Source organism: Oxyura jamaicensis, chromosome 1 (assembly GCF_011077185.1).
Source record: "Oxyura jamaicensis isolate SHBP4307 breed ruddy duck chromosome 1, BPBGC_Ojam_1.0, whole genome shotgun sequence".
In the NCBI taxonomy this organism is placed as follows: domain Eukaryota; kingdom Metazoa; phylum Chordata; class Aves; order Anseriformes; family Anatidae; genus Oxyura; species Oxyura jamaicensis.
The window spans coordinates 134363197-134374654 of NC_048893.1; the positions used below are offsets into that span (position 1 = coordinate 134363197).

Sequence of the window (11458 nt, forward strand, 5' to 3'; positions counted from 1 at the left end):
GGTTTTGTTTTATTTTCTTTCATTTCAGTTTGGCTTTGGACAGCTCAGAAACTAGTCCATGGAGAGTTCAATTTTCTATCTGAAAATTCTGGAAGGAAGAGCTAGTTCGACTCACAAACTACAAATAACACTGCCTCTGTTTAATAGACAATCTTTTAAATGCAAAAATTCCTCTTCCCACATCTAGGTAGTGCCTTTTACAGCCTACTTCAGCTCATAACACTTTCAAATGCTGAAATTTTCGTCACTTTTAAGTGTAATCCTAGTTTCCATTAAGAAGCAAGGTTAGGGTGAAGGTCTTCTGCCAGGACAATTCTATGGAGCATCAGTTTTTAGTGTCATAGGCCATCCTGGTAGCTCACAGCCTGTTTGCATCCTGAGTGTGTATGGTCACCATGGTTTCTGCATTCATAACTGAATGCAGAGAAAAAAAGTCCATAGACACCTTTTACATATGGTTGCATATATTTTATTTTCAATGTGTAAATGGTGTCCTAAAGACAAGACAGAAAAATTTGTGACAAAGCAAATGGAAGCAGGCCAGCAAGGATCTACAATTGGAGCCTGAGTACTACAAATAAGTCTGATCGCTAAGAAAATACCCTGGAGGAAATTCCACAGCAGAGCAGCAGTCCAGTTCCAGGCATCACACTCAAAACATATATTAAAATCTGCCATATCATTGCTGCTCCATCACTGTATCATGAAGAGACAAACCAGGAGTCATATCTGCTTCAGGAACAACACAGACACAAAAATCCAAAACTGGTCATCAGAAAGCTCAAAAAAACCCCTAAGCTTGAGCTTGAAGCATTTTACATGAAGTCACAAAAGATATCACAATGTAACACATTAACTTTACCTCTCCAACCTATTGTATAGCAATATCTTCAATTCCAATAACCTTCTCAAGCATGGATTTAGAAATCCTCACACAGATGAGTTCTGTAGTTCATCGGACTTCTCCTTTTCAGAATTACTACAAGATGCAAGCACTTCTCAGTTGTTATTTTTGTTATTTAGTGTTAGCGTTCAAGCAGCAAAGAAATTCTGGGGGATCCCTTTAACACCCAGGCCTGTTATCTGTTAAACAAAGAGAGAGGAAAAAAAAACAGTGGGAGGAAGGGAGGAAAACAGGAGGGAGAGAAAGAAGGAGGGAAGAAGATAAATTTCTGAGCACAATGGAAACCTTCAAATGTACAAAAATATATCATAGCAACCTATCCCTATATCAAGGATCCCCTGCTTCAAGAAGAACCCAAAAAGAGTCATTACATGGAGTTCTTTAGAAACATTTACCATTAAGATCTTCAAGATTATCAAGCAATACTCATTACTTTTGCTAATTTACACAGTATTTGTGACTGTTACATGTGGTACTTAGCTCTGTGTTATCCAAACAAGCCATAGTAACTCTTAAATTACTTTGCCCATACAAGACAAATGTGAGTTTTAGAAAATACCAATTCCCTTTTATAGCTGAAGAACTGAGGAACAAAGATTAAAAAAAAAAAAAAAAAAAGTCAAGGTTCATGATGATCTTTAGGCATTTAGTTTTCCCATGGCCTCCTAAAATTGTCTGCTTGAAAGATTTATCAGTTCTCAGCCATGGGAAATCTGTGCTGGATGCCCTTTCAATTAGGAGGTCCCAGATCCCAGATTAGATCCCCATCCCTCCTGGAACATGTCTTCATCCTATTGTCAAACTGATAACACAGTTTAATTTTTTTCCATTTCCCCTCACTAACAGCCCAAGCCTTTCATGCTATGGTCAGCTTTTAGGCAATGATAGCAACTGCTGTTTCAGAACAGCATCTTACTCTCCTGATTCCCTTTTTGCTAATGGACTGAAAAATGATCACAGAAAAAAAGCTTTGGACTCAAGAGCACTGGACAAAAACACGTGTTGTTAATTATTTAAAAGGTAGAACCCACTTTTAACAGACTACAAAAATCCCAGAAATTTTGAGATCGGGATGCAAATTTTTGCCTGGGTGAAAGTAAACATTTAATTTTAAAATGAGCAGTCTGTGATGTAAATATTTAGACGTCCTGGCACAACTGAAAACTGAGATTTAAGGGAGAGAAATTTCTGAAACTGATAAAATTATAGTAAGAAACAGGAGCGACACCCAGTTCCTTCCAGCATATTACAGAATATGCTATACAGACATGCAAGTATAGCAGGTGTGAGGCCTGACAGGTCTGATTTACAAAAAATAAAAATTAAAAAAAATCAAATCCCTTCACCTTGAAAATCTTTCCTGCGTGGGGCTCCTTGGCGAGGGTGGCCTCATCCAGCCCATCGTAGGCAGACGTCACGTACATCTCTGCGTAGTCTTTCCCACCAAAGCAGCAGGAGGTGATCCTCGGCGTCGGCAGCCTCACAGTTTGGATTCTTTTTCCTGCAGGGAAAAAATAAAAGATAAAAAAGATATGTTTCCGAATTCCCTCTTTGTAGGGAGGATGCAAACGGGAAATTGCTGTTAGTGAAGGTGTGGTGGCTGCGGCATGCACTCGGAAGGCCTTCCCCTTCCAGATACAGCCCCAGCCGCTCAAGCCATGTCCCCACAAACAAGGTGCCACCAAGGCAGGCCTCACCCGTCTCTGGGTCGACACGGATCACTCTCCCGGCGTCGATGCAGGCCACCCAGAGCTTCCCCTCGGCATCAATGCACATCCCGTCGGGCATCCCCTCCTCCTCCTCCAAGCGGTACACGAGCCTGGGGCAGGCTGCAGGCAGAGGCACGGAGCCGGGTGACCTGGGCTGCCGCCAGCTCGCTAGCAGGTCCCCATCCGGCAGCTTCCCCGCTCTTGCCAGCGGAAAAGCTCGTGTTCTGTGAGAAAAACGTGCTGTAAAATTCATATTGTGTCAGCATTTCTGAGCACTCCTGCCCTGTACCAAGGGGCAAGGACCAGAGGCCCTGTCCCCGTGACAAACCTCCCAGGCACAGCCGCTTCTCCTGGGCTGCATTGCTCATGGCAGCCTTGTTGTGGGCGATGCACCCCACAAATAATGGCATCTCTCCTGGGTGTAGATCAAGAACTGGACTTATTTTCATGGCCAGCAAAGCCCCCTGTTTTGACTAGACCTGGGCACCACGTTTGGCGGGCTGGGCTGTGGTGCAGGCCCTGCAGTCGCCGCACCACCCAAAGATGCAGGCACCAGCACAGGGCCAAGCCCAGGGAATGCAGGCTCATCAGGATTTGGTATCCGAGAGGGGAAGTTGCATTGTATCTTCTTTAGAAATCTGATATCCTAAAATCTTAGCAGAGAAAACAGAAAACCGAGTAATTGCAGTTATTTTGTATGGTTTGCACCCATGATGATTACACCAAAGTCACATAAATTAGAGGATAAGGAAAGACAGTTCAGCCACTTAAATTCCTGCGGAGTATAACAGGTTGAGACAGCACAGAAATACTCCACACAGTTTTAAAATGACACTACATCAGTTGCGCTCTCACTTGAATTTCATTGTTGCGGATATTACGATAAAAAATGTTTGTCCAGAAAATGACTTGAAGAGAAATTTGCCAAACATCTGCAGGCAACCTTAACTTCAGAATGGAGAAGCTTCAGTCACAGTGATAACTTGATTTTTTAACCACATTTCTGTGGTATGCACATGCTCATTCTGTATTTCCAATTATGAAGCAAATACAGTTGAGGCATTCCAGTAGATGGCACTCGAGAATAAACAGCAACACAGAAGCTAATTCTCGGTATAAATGGCTTTGTCCCTGCAACTCCTTGGACAGGTCTAAATAGGAGCCATCTATCCAGGTGAAAATGCCAAAGCTGAAGGACTGTCAAAAAATTGCTCACCAAATACACCTGCACCATAACTAAATTTGAGAAAAATCATGCTTGCTGAGAAGCTGTAACCAGATACGAGATCTGTCAGATAAATCACAACATATCACACACACAGGTCTTGCTGCAGAAAGAGCCATAATGCTACTTGTCACCAAATTCAGAAAAGCACATGTACCGATCTTTCCAGTGTGCACATCATAGCTGAAGGCATGCACAGCGTATGCCAGGCTGTCGATGTGAAAGAAGGTCCTGTGGTCCAGGGACCAATCCAGACCATTGGAGATGTCCACCTGGTCTAACTGTTTTATTACCGAAAGATCAGGGAAAAGAGTATAGAGAGCCCCTTGTCGTCTCGCTCGGACTCCCGGCGATGTCTCTTCAGCCATCGTACCTGAAATGAAAGCAGGAGCGTCAATTAAGAAGCAGCTTGCTCCCACAGGATTGACTTCCTCATGCTCTGTCAGAAACATTTAACTTTTAATAAGAAGTCCTACCACCAGATATTGCTGTTGTGCTCCTCTTTAAGCTTTCATGATATGACCTACTACTCATTTGATAGTGAATGCCTCTGTGCAATAGTATATATTTCCCAGGCTGACTAAAATAGGGAAAAAAAAAAAAATCTCCATCCCAAGGTGTTGCCCAGTGGCAAAGTAGCTGAGCTATGGAGCCACTGCAAGGATGGAGACTTTGCAGAAATGGGCCTTGAGAGGTCCTACACACCAAAGGGTGCAAAAGCCTCACAGGAAACAGCAGGATGATAGAAGAGGAGAAAAATGCCCTCTTCATGGCAGTGAGAACGGGACTAAGGGGTGCTGTCAGACTGGTGAGATGGAGAAAAGGAGCAGTCCAGGAGAAGCTGCCCCTGGGGAAGTGATCCTGGCCAACAGCATGACGAGTTTCTGCATCTCCGTGTGGTTTCAGTCGTAGGCACCAAAGACAAAGAAAGCCACAAGACGCCAAGAGCTGAGGTTTTGCCCACAATGAGACGAAGCAAGGATGTAGTCAAGTATCATATGCTCTTGCTGTTGTTATTTATAGGCTACTTTTATTATTTAAATGGGCTGTAACCTTAAAATACAGGTGCTGTAAATCACAACTAAAGAACAACAGAGGTGAGGTAATTTTTTAAAATTAATTTTATGCCTCAGTGCTGTGTTCATTATTTAATTTCTGATTCATTCTTATAGAAGTGAATCTTAGAGATTCACCCTTCTCCAAGGAGGGAACTGAAATATACCGAGACCCCTAGAGGAGACATTAAAAGTTTCTTTCAGGTGGGGCAATCTGTTTCTGTTGGTCTCCTATTTTATGAGATTTCTTGAGTTTGTTTTACAACATTCGGCCAAAACTTCTGTTGAAATCATTGATCTACCGCACACAGCTAGGAAGAGGTGTACAAACAGGTGTACTTTAACTTCTCTCCTGTTCTCATTCTAGTGACACATGAGCCCTAAAGCACAACCAGAAGCCAAATGAATTTGCTGATTTTGGCAAATTTGAAGTAAGAGGACATGGCTGGCTGGCAGGGCCGTTTTCACTCACATCAGTTGCTCTCTGCTCCCAGTGGGGATGGGAGGAAAACCTCAGGGGTCCCTGTCTGCATTACAGCCGGTGGCAAAAGCCCCGCTCGCTCTGCCAGTGCAATTTCCTATGGGCTGAGCAGGCATTGCATTTGAAGGCTGCAAGCCTCAGCGCCTGCTTTGGTCTAGGAGCCACATCCTCCTCTGCACCTCCAGAAACCTTCCCACCCACGTAAGCCCTTTGATGGCTTTCCTCTGCCTGCACAGGCAGACTTTTGGGAAACCCCATCTGCTAAGTAGAAGTGGAGCCTTCCTGCTTGATGGCCCTCCTGGGCAGCCTCTGCCCTCATCTAGATCAAAGGATCCAGCATCACTTGTCATCCTCTCCTGGGTGACTGGAGGCTGAAGCAGCAGCCGAGCACACTACTCACAAGATGTCTCGCACTGGCGGCAGTGGGTTTTGTGGGGAATTCAACAAAGGAATTGAGAACGTGGAATAAAGCGCACTGTGTAAGACGCACTGTCATTAGTTCCTCTTTGCTCCGGGGAAAATTTCTGCCAGCGACTTACCAGCAAAAAACCTCCCCTTTGGATCCACTTTCCCGTCATTGAACCTGTTGTTGGGCTTATCCTGCTCGAGCTCGAGGATGGTGGTGACCGCCTGGGTGTCCCAGTCCAGAAAGGCAAACCTGGTCCCCAGGGCGATGGCGTAGCCCCCGCACTGCCGCAGTGCCACCGAGCCGACGCGGGCATCTGCAGGCGAGAGGGATGGGAGATGATGAGCACCTCTGGGTCTGTCAGTGGGCCCTACCCCACCCCACCTCACCGAGGGCATCTGGGCTTAACCAGGGCATCCCTGGCCCAGAAAAGGCTGAGCAGATGCCAACAGAGCAAGGCCAACATTTCTGCAGACGTCTGTAACATCCTCCCCTGAGGAGCACAGCTCTCCATCTCTGTGTTCTCCATCTCTCTCCACCTTCTGGGCGGACACAGCCCTTAGGACCATGCCTTTCCCTCTGCAGACACGGAGAAGACTCACAAGATGGAGCAGTGAATAGCCCTGAAGGCAGCGGCCCCTTACCCACAGACACGCTCTGCACCTCGCCGGTGACCGCGCTCCAGCGGCAGACTTTCTGGGAGTTAATATCGACGTAGACGAGCGCGTCCTCCCGTTCCTCCCAGACCGGGCACTCTCCCATCCTGTTCTTCTCCTTCATGACAGGTTCAATTCTGATGGAGGAGGACATGGCCTGAGGGGAAGAGTCAGGAACAGATTGAATTAAAAGTTATTGCTCTGGGGATTTTCCATAATGACAATGCTTAAAAGTGGGACCTGTGAATGGCAAAGCCCTCAAATCCCACAGAATGGAGTGATTTAGGAGGGCCCTGTGACATCTCTGTGGCCTCTCTTACCCTACCCTAGCACCTCCTGGGCTGGGGCTGAGCCCAGGGAGCCAAGGCTCCTCCTGAGCAAACCTCTCCCAGGCGAGAAGTGCCAGAGAAAGCCCAGAAGACAGGAAACGTCACAGCTATTCCCCACGTGAGCTTTCTACACTTACTCAGGGCAATTTTCCCCCTCAGCATCAGGGCTTCTAAGAGGCTGTCATGCTTGCGGGCTGCCTGGGGATGCCAAGCCATGACTGGGGACCCGTGGTGCCCCCAGACAGCAGGAGGGGACCTGGGCATGGCTGGGGGAAGCCCCATTGCAGAGGAGCAAAGTTCTGCCTCATCAACGCAGACGTACTAATTATGCCCTGTACAAGGCCATCTGCAGGCTGTCAGCACTGTGGAGATCCCATCCCAGGTCCCTGCTCCCACAGGGGGCTGATCCCCTCCCCAGGCTCCTTTCCAAAAATCCGTCTTGTTTGCATCGCTCTGCCCCACATCACCCCACATTGCTTCCTCGGGGCTCGGCCTCTGGTGGCGCTGGCCCCACCTGCGATTTGAGCAATAACTTCCACAATTCAGCTGTTACAAAACAAAAGGGGCCTCGGTGGCTCCCTCATTCAGCGCCGACGGAGATGCCGCCGCTGCACCCGCCCACCAGAGATGGGAGAGAGATTCCCTGGGAGGCAGCCAGTTCCTGACTCCGTGTGCTTCCTACAGCTTACTGCTTCAGTGCGGGCGTTGTTTCCCAGCAGGCGAGCCAAGGATAAGATTTGCAGATAATTAATTAGCACTAATATGCTTCAAAGTAAGCGGGAAGAGCCAGCAATCACCAGGAGTGAAAATGCTCGCACATGGGAACCAGGGACTGCTCTGCTCTCTGCACAACAAGGCTCGGCTCGGACAGCACAACTTTGATTATTTCCCCCAGATGTACCCACCTGCTCCCAAAAATGGTGTCTGAAGAACATGCTGAGGCCTCAAAGCCAACGCGCAGGCTAGGAAATGACTTTGCCTGCACGCATTATGGTATGGGGTGGTAGTTTCTCAGCCTCATCTTTTTTTTTTTTTGCCCAAGCGCCACGGCTACATACCATTTATATGCAATATATGCTGAGCGTCTCCGGGTCTCCACTTTGACACCAGCCACAACGGCCAGGCGCCAGCATAGAAAGACTCAGGTAACATTGGCTCTGAAGTCTAAATGAGGCTGTGTCACGAGGTGCCAGCCAAAGTGAACCCTCTAAAACCTGTTAAGCCATGCTGGAGCTGGAGGAGTGAGTTTCTGCAGCGCTGAAGTTTGGTGCCATGTGGCTGCAATATTTTTGACCTGACACTTGGAGATTTTAATGCTGGCTTCACCGTGTCGTTGGGCTGTGGTCTGGAGAGCCTGGAGCTGCTCACCTCTGTGGGATCCACCTCCTGCTGCAGCAAAGCGGGGGCCAGCAGATAAAGGACCACAAGGCACTGACTCACAGAGCCATCCCCAGGCGCACGCACCCACCTCACCACCAGCTGTTTCATATGGCACCAAGTCCCACCGCCAGTGATGAACTGACCCCAAAAAGTGCTGTTCATCACCTCGAGGCATCCTTTTGCCCCGCATCTTCTTGTGCAGCACCTCTCGGCCTGCTGGCCACAGCACCAATGCATCACAGATGAGCGTGCAGGAAAAACATAGCCATTCCAAGCAGAAACCACCAAATCCTGCCATGTTCTCCCCAAAAGAAACACAAGAGACTAAAAATGTCTCGGTTACCCTGGCTGCATCCACTCAGCACAATTTTGTTGGCATTTCAGACCCCTGGAATGATGCCTAAAGCCCGTACATGGCTGATGGGTGTCACTGCCACGTTCCCCAAGTCAAAGTATTCAAAGTATTTAAGACAGGCAGCTGGCGCTTTTAATGCATTTACAGGGAACGATAGCCCATGCAAACCAAGGGATTTTAGGCAAAACTTCCCCTCGGTCCGGCAGCCGAGTATTTCTCTCAAGCCATAGCACACCAATGCAAAACGCCTCAGCTAACCAAAACAACACACCTGCCGAGGAAAGTATTGCGAGACCTGGGTTGGTGCCTCTTTTCCAGCGCCGGCCCAATGAAACCGGCTGCTGTTTCGGGAGCCGCTTAACAGCGCGCAATCGCTGATGTTATCTGCGGCGAGCAGGTAACCTGCTGCGCTTCCCATTCAGTCAGCAGTCAGCTGAGCAATGAGGCACGGACCAAGCCCCTCCTGAACGGCCCGGCTGGCAGTGCCAGCAGCCGAGCATGTGATAGGGAAAAGCCCTGGCTCAGCGCTTTTCCCCTGTCGTGAGAGCAGCTGAGGAAAACAGGCGTTGCACCACGCGGGTGCCCCGGGGTTAGCCCGCTCTCCCCAAATTTAGGGGCAAATGAACATCTCGGATGATAAAAAGGGAAGGTGACAAAAGACGCAGGGGAGGGTTTTGTAGCTCAAGTCGCTTTAAACGGTGAGGGAAAATTAATCCCGTGATGAAGCTGTGCTATCGCCATCGAGCCTCGGCTCCCAGCCCTGCCGCCGGCTGCCCTGCGAGGTGCCCAGCCCGGGTGGCCACAGCACCGGGGGGCTTGGGTGGTGGCAGGGCCCGTCCCGAACCAGCATGGGAACCAGCAGTGCATTTCTCTGCCCGTGTGAGAACCGAGCAAACGCTTTAATTTGGTGCTCACAGGATAAAAGCTTCTCCCAGATAAGCAAATAACCGCGTTTGACCTAGGATTATCCCGACGTAGTCATCACCTAGCCAAATGCAGAGATTAAAAAACCTAAGGCCCTAAGCCAAACTCCAGCATTTCTCAGCAAAAAGCTGGCAGTCCTTCCCACCCAAGTCCTTGCCAAATGCCTGCGTTTCAGGCAGAGCGGTCGTGCCCGAGGTAAGGACCAGCCGCGGGCTGCCCTTGCGCTGCCACCCAGGCTGCTGGCACGGCCCCTCTGTCTCTGCCCGCCCTCACAGCATTATTCACAGTGCTCAACACTTTTTCTTCCCACCTAAATTATAACTTTGAAGAAAAGAAAAATAGAAGCAGTCTTTTTTTTTTTTCTCTTTTTTTTTTTCTCTTTTTTTTTCTCCTACAAAATACATCCTGAAGCATTTTTTTTTCTAAAGGAATTTTAATGGAGAAAACCATACTTCCCAGTCAACTCTTTTCTTCAGGTGACTTGAGATAGTTCCTCACCACATGCCGTGGCGGAGTAAAATCCAGTCACACAGTGGGAGGAAACACACAGGGAAGACACAAAAAAATAAACTGCACGCAATCCCATGCCGACAAGCAGCTCGGAGGCAACCCCATCGGTCGTGCCAGGCAGAGTGCAGATCCCACCCCATTCTGCACCACCTCTTTGGGTTTTTCTGATTCCTGTCCCACCAGCTCCTGGCCTACTGGCACGGCATGTCCCACCCCACCCATTTACACATCCCCCATGCCTGCCTTCCTGCAGGTTGCTCTTAAAGCCTTTGTGGCCCTCGGGGACAAGCGGTGCGAACCTGCAGCAGCAGGTGCACGCTTACTCTTACCCAGCCAATCGTTATTTTAACCATTTCCTCAACTCAAAGAGCCTACACCACCATGCGCTTCACCCGTTTCTATCTTGCCTGGTTTGCCAAGCAGAAATTGAGAGCAAAGCTGGCCGACGGCGGCCACGCACCCCGTACCTCTGTCTGAGGGCTCCCCAGCCCTCGGCGTTGCTCCCTTCGGGGCTGGCTCGCTCCCCTCCCGCTGCCTCGCTCTCCTCTGGTGCCGCTGTTCCTGCTGCTTCTTATAGTCCCCAAGTTTCTCCCAGCGGCGCAGTCGGGGGAGTGTATCAGCGCATTAGCGCGCCATGCATATTAATGCAGAATTTAAATACTGCTATTTGTCTACTGCTACCTACAGGCATGTACTCAGACAATAGCGCTGAATTTGTTACCGCCACCAAGCATTTACTAAATCTGTCACCCCTCTCCTTTTTCACAGCTCCCCAGGTTACCCTTCTGTAGCTGCTTCTCGAGCGTCCAGCCCAACTTTTCCCTCTCTGGAAACCTTACTTTGCATATAATTTGACCGTCTCCAGCCCTTAAACCATCCTTCAGCCAGACAGTCATCTTCTGCAGCTATCATTCCCACCCTCCTGGCAACAAGAGCAGACATGGTTAGAGCTAATGAAGACACGGTTATTAAAATACTCCAGACAGGCACAGGTGTAGCTACTCACCCCGGCAGTAGCCCACTCAATGGCGTTGCCCAAAACTCAAGTGAAGGCTTATCTTCTTGTGGTTTCGCCCTTTTGTAGGAAGGACCTGGTCCCTCCCTGATCTTCTGTCAGGAAGAGCAGGAGCTCCCTGGGCGGTCAGTGCCGCCTGCTTTTATGTAAGTGGAGCTCTCTTGCCTGCAAAGGATTATTTGGGCTGGTTGGGCATAAATATGCTTCACCTATGACTATAGATTTTGGTCACGAGGATGAAAAAAAACCCTCAGGGCACAGCAGCTGCTTCTCCTGATACAGCTTCTCCTGTCATTGCGCTCTTGCTCAACCCCAATTTAAATCAGCACAAGTCCTTGCTCAGAGAGGTACGTGCCGCTAATAGGGCAGGGATTAAACAAAAGCCGGGAAGCCTCCCCATCGAGGGAACCGGCAGGCGGCAGGGGAAGGCCGGGGAGCGGCAGCTGCTGAGCCCGTTTGGGGATCGGGTGCTCCGTCACGAGACCCGAGTCAGGCACCCGAGGTGCTGC

The 11458-nt window shown here is 49.0% G+C and overlaps 1 protein-coding gene across 3 annotated transcripts; it reads right to left on the minus strand.

Moving 5' to 3' along the window:
* Nucleotides 1-471: 471 nt before the first annotated feature.
* LOC118175705 (regucalcin-like) lies at nucleotides 472-11074 on the minus strand. Of its 3 annotated transcripts, none has more exons than XM_035342190.1 (7): nucleotides 10941-11074; nucleotides 6425-6593; nucleotides 5914-6096; nucleotides 3996-4211; nucleotides 2602-2733; nucleotides 2251-2405; nucleotides 472-1083 (listed from the first exon to the last, which is right to left on the minus strand). In XM_035342190.1, exons 2-7 carry the CDS (start codon nucleotides 6588-6590, stop codon nucleotides 1033-1035), a joined length of 903 nt encoding a protein of 300 aa, XP_035198081.1. In that variant the 5' UTR covers nucleotides 6591-6593; nucleotides 10941-11074; the 3' UTR covers nucleotides 472-1032. The 3 variants fall into 3 exon arrangements, with proteins under 3 accessions (XP_035198081.1, XP_035198095.1, XP_035198088.1); XM_035342204.1 differs by lacking the exon at nucleotides 10941-11074 and adding an exon at nucleotides 10402-10546; XM_035342197.1 differs by lacking the exon at nucleotides 10941-11074 and adding an exon at nucleotides 7388-7466.
* Nucleotides 11075-11458: the final 384 nt, after the last annotated feature.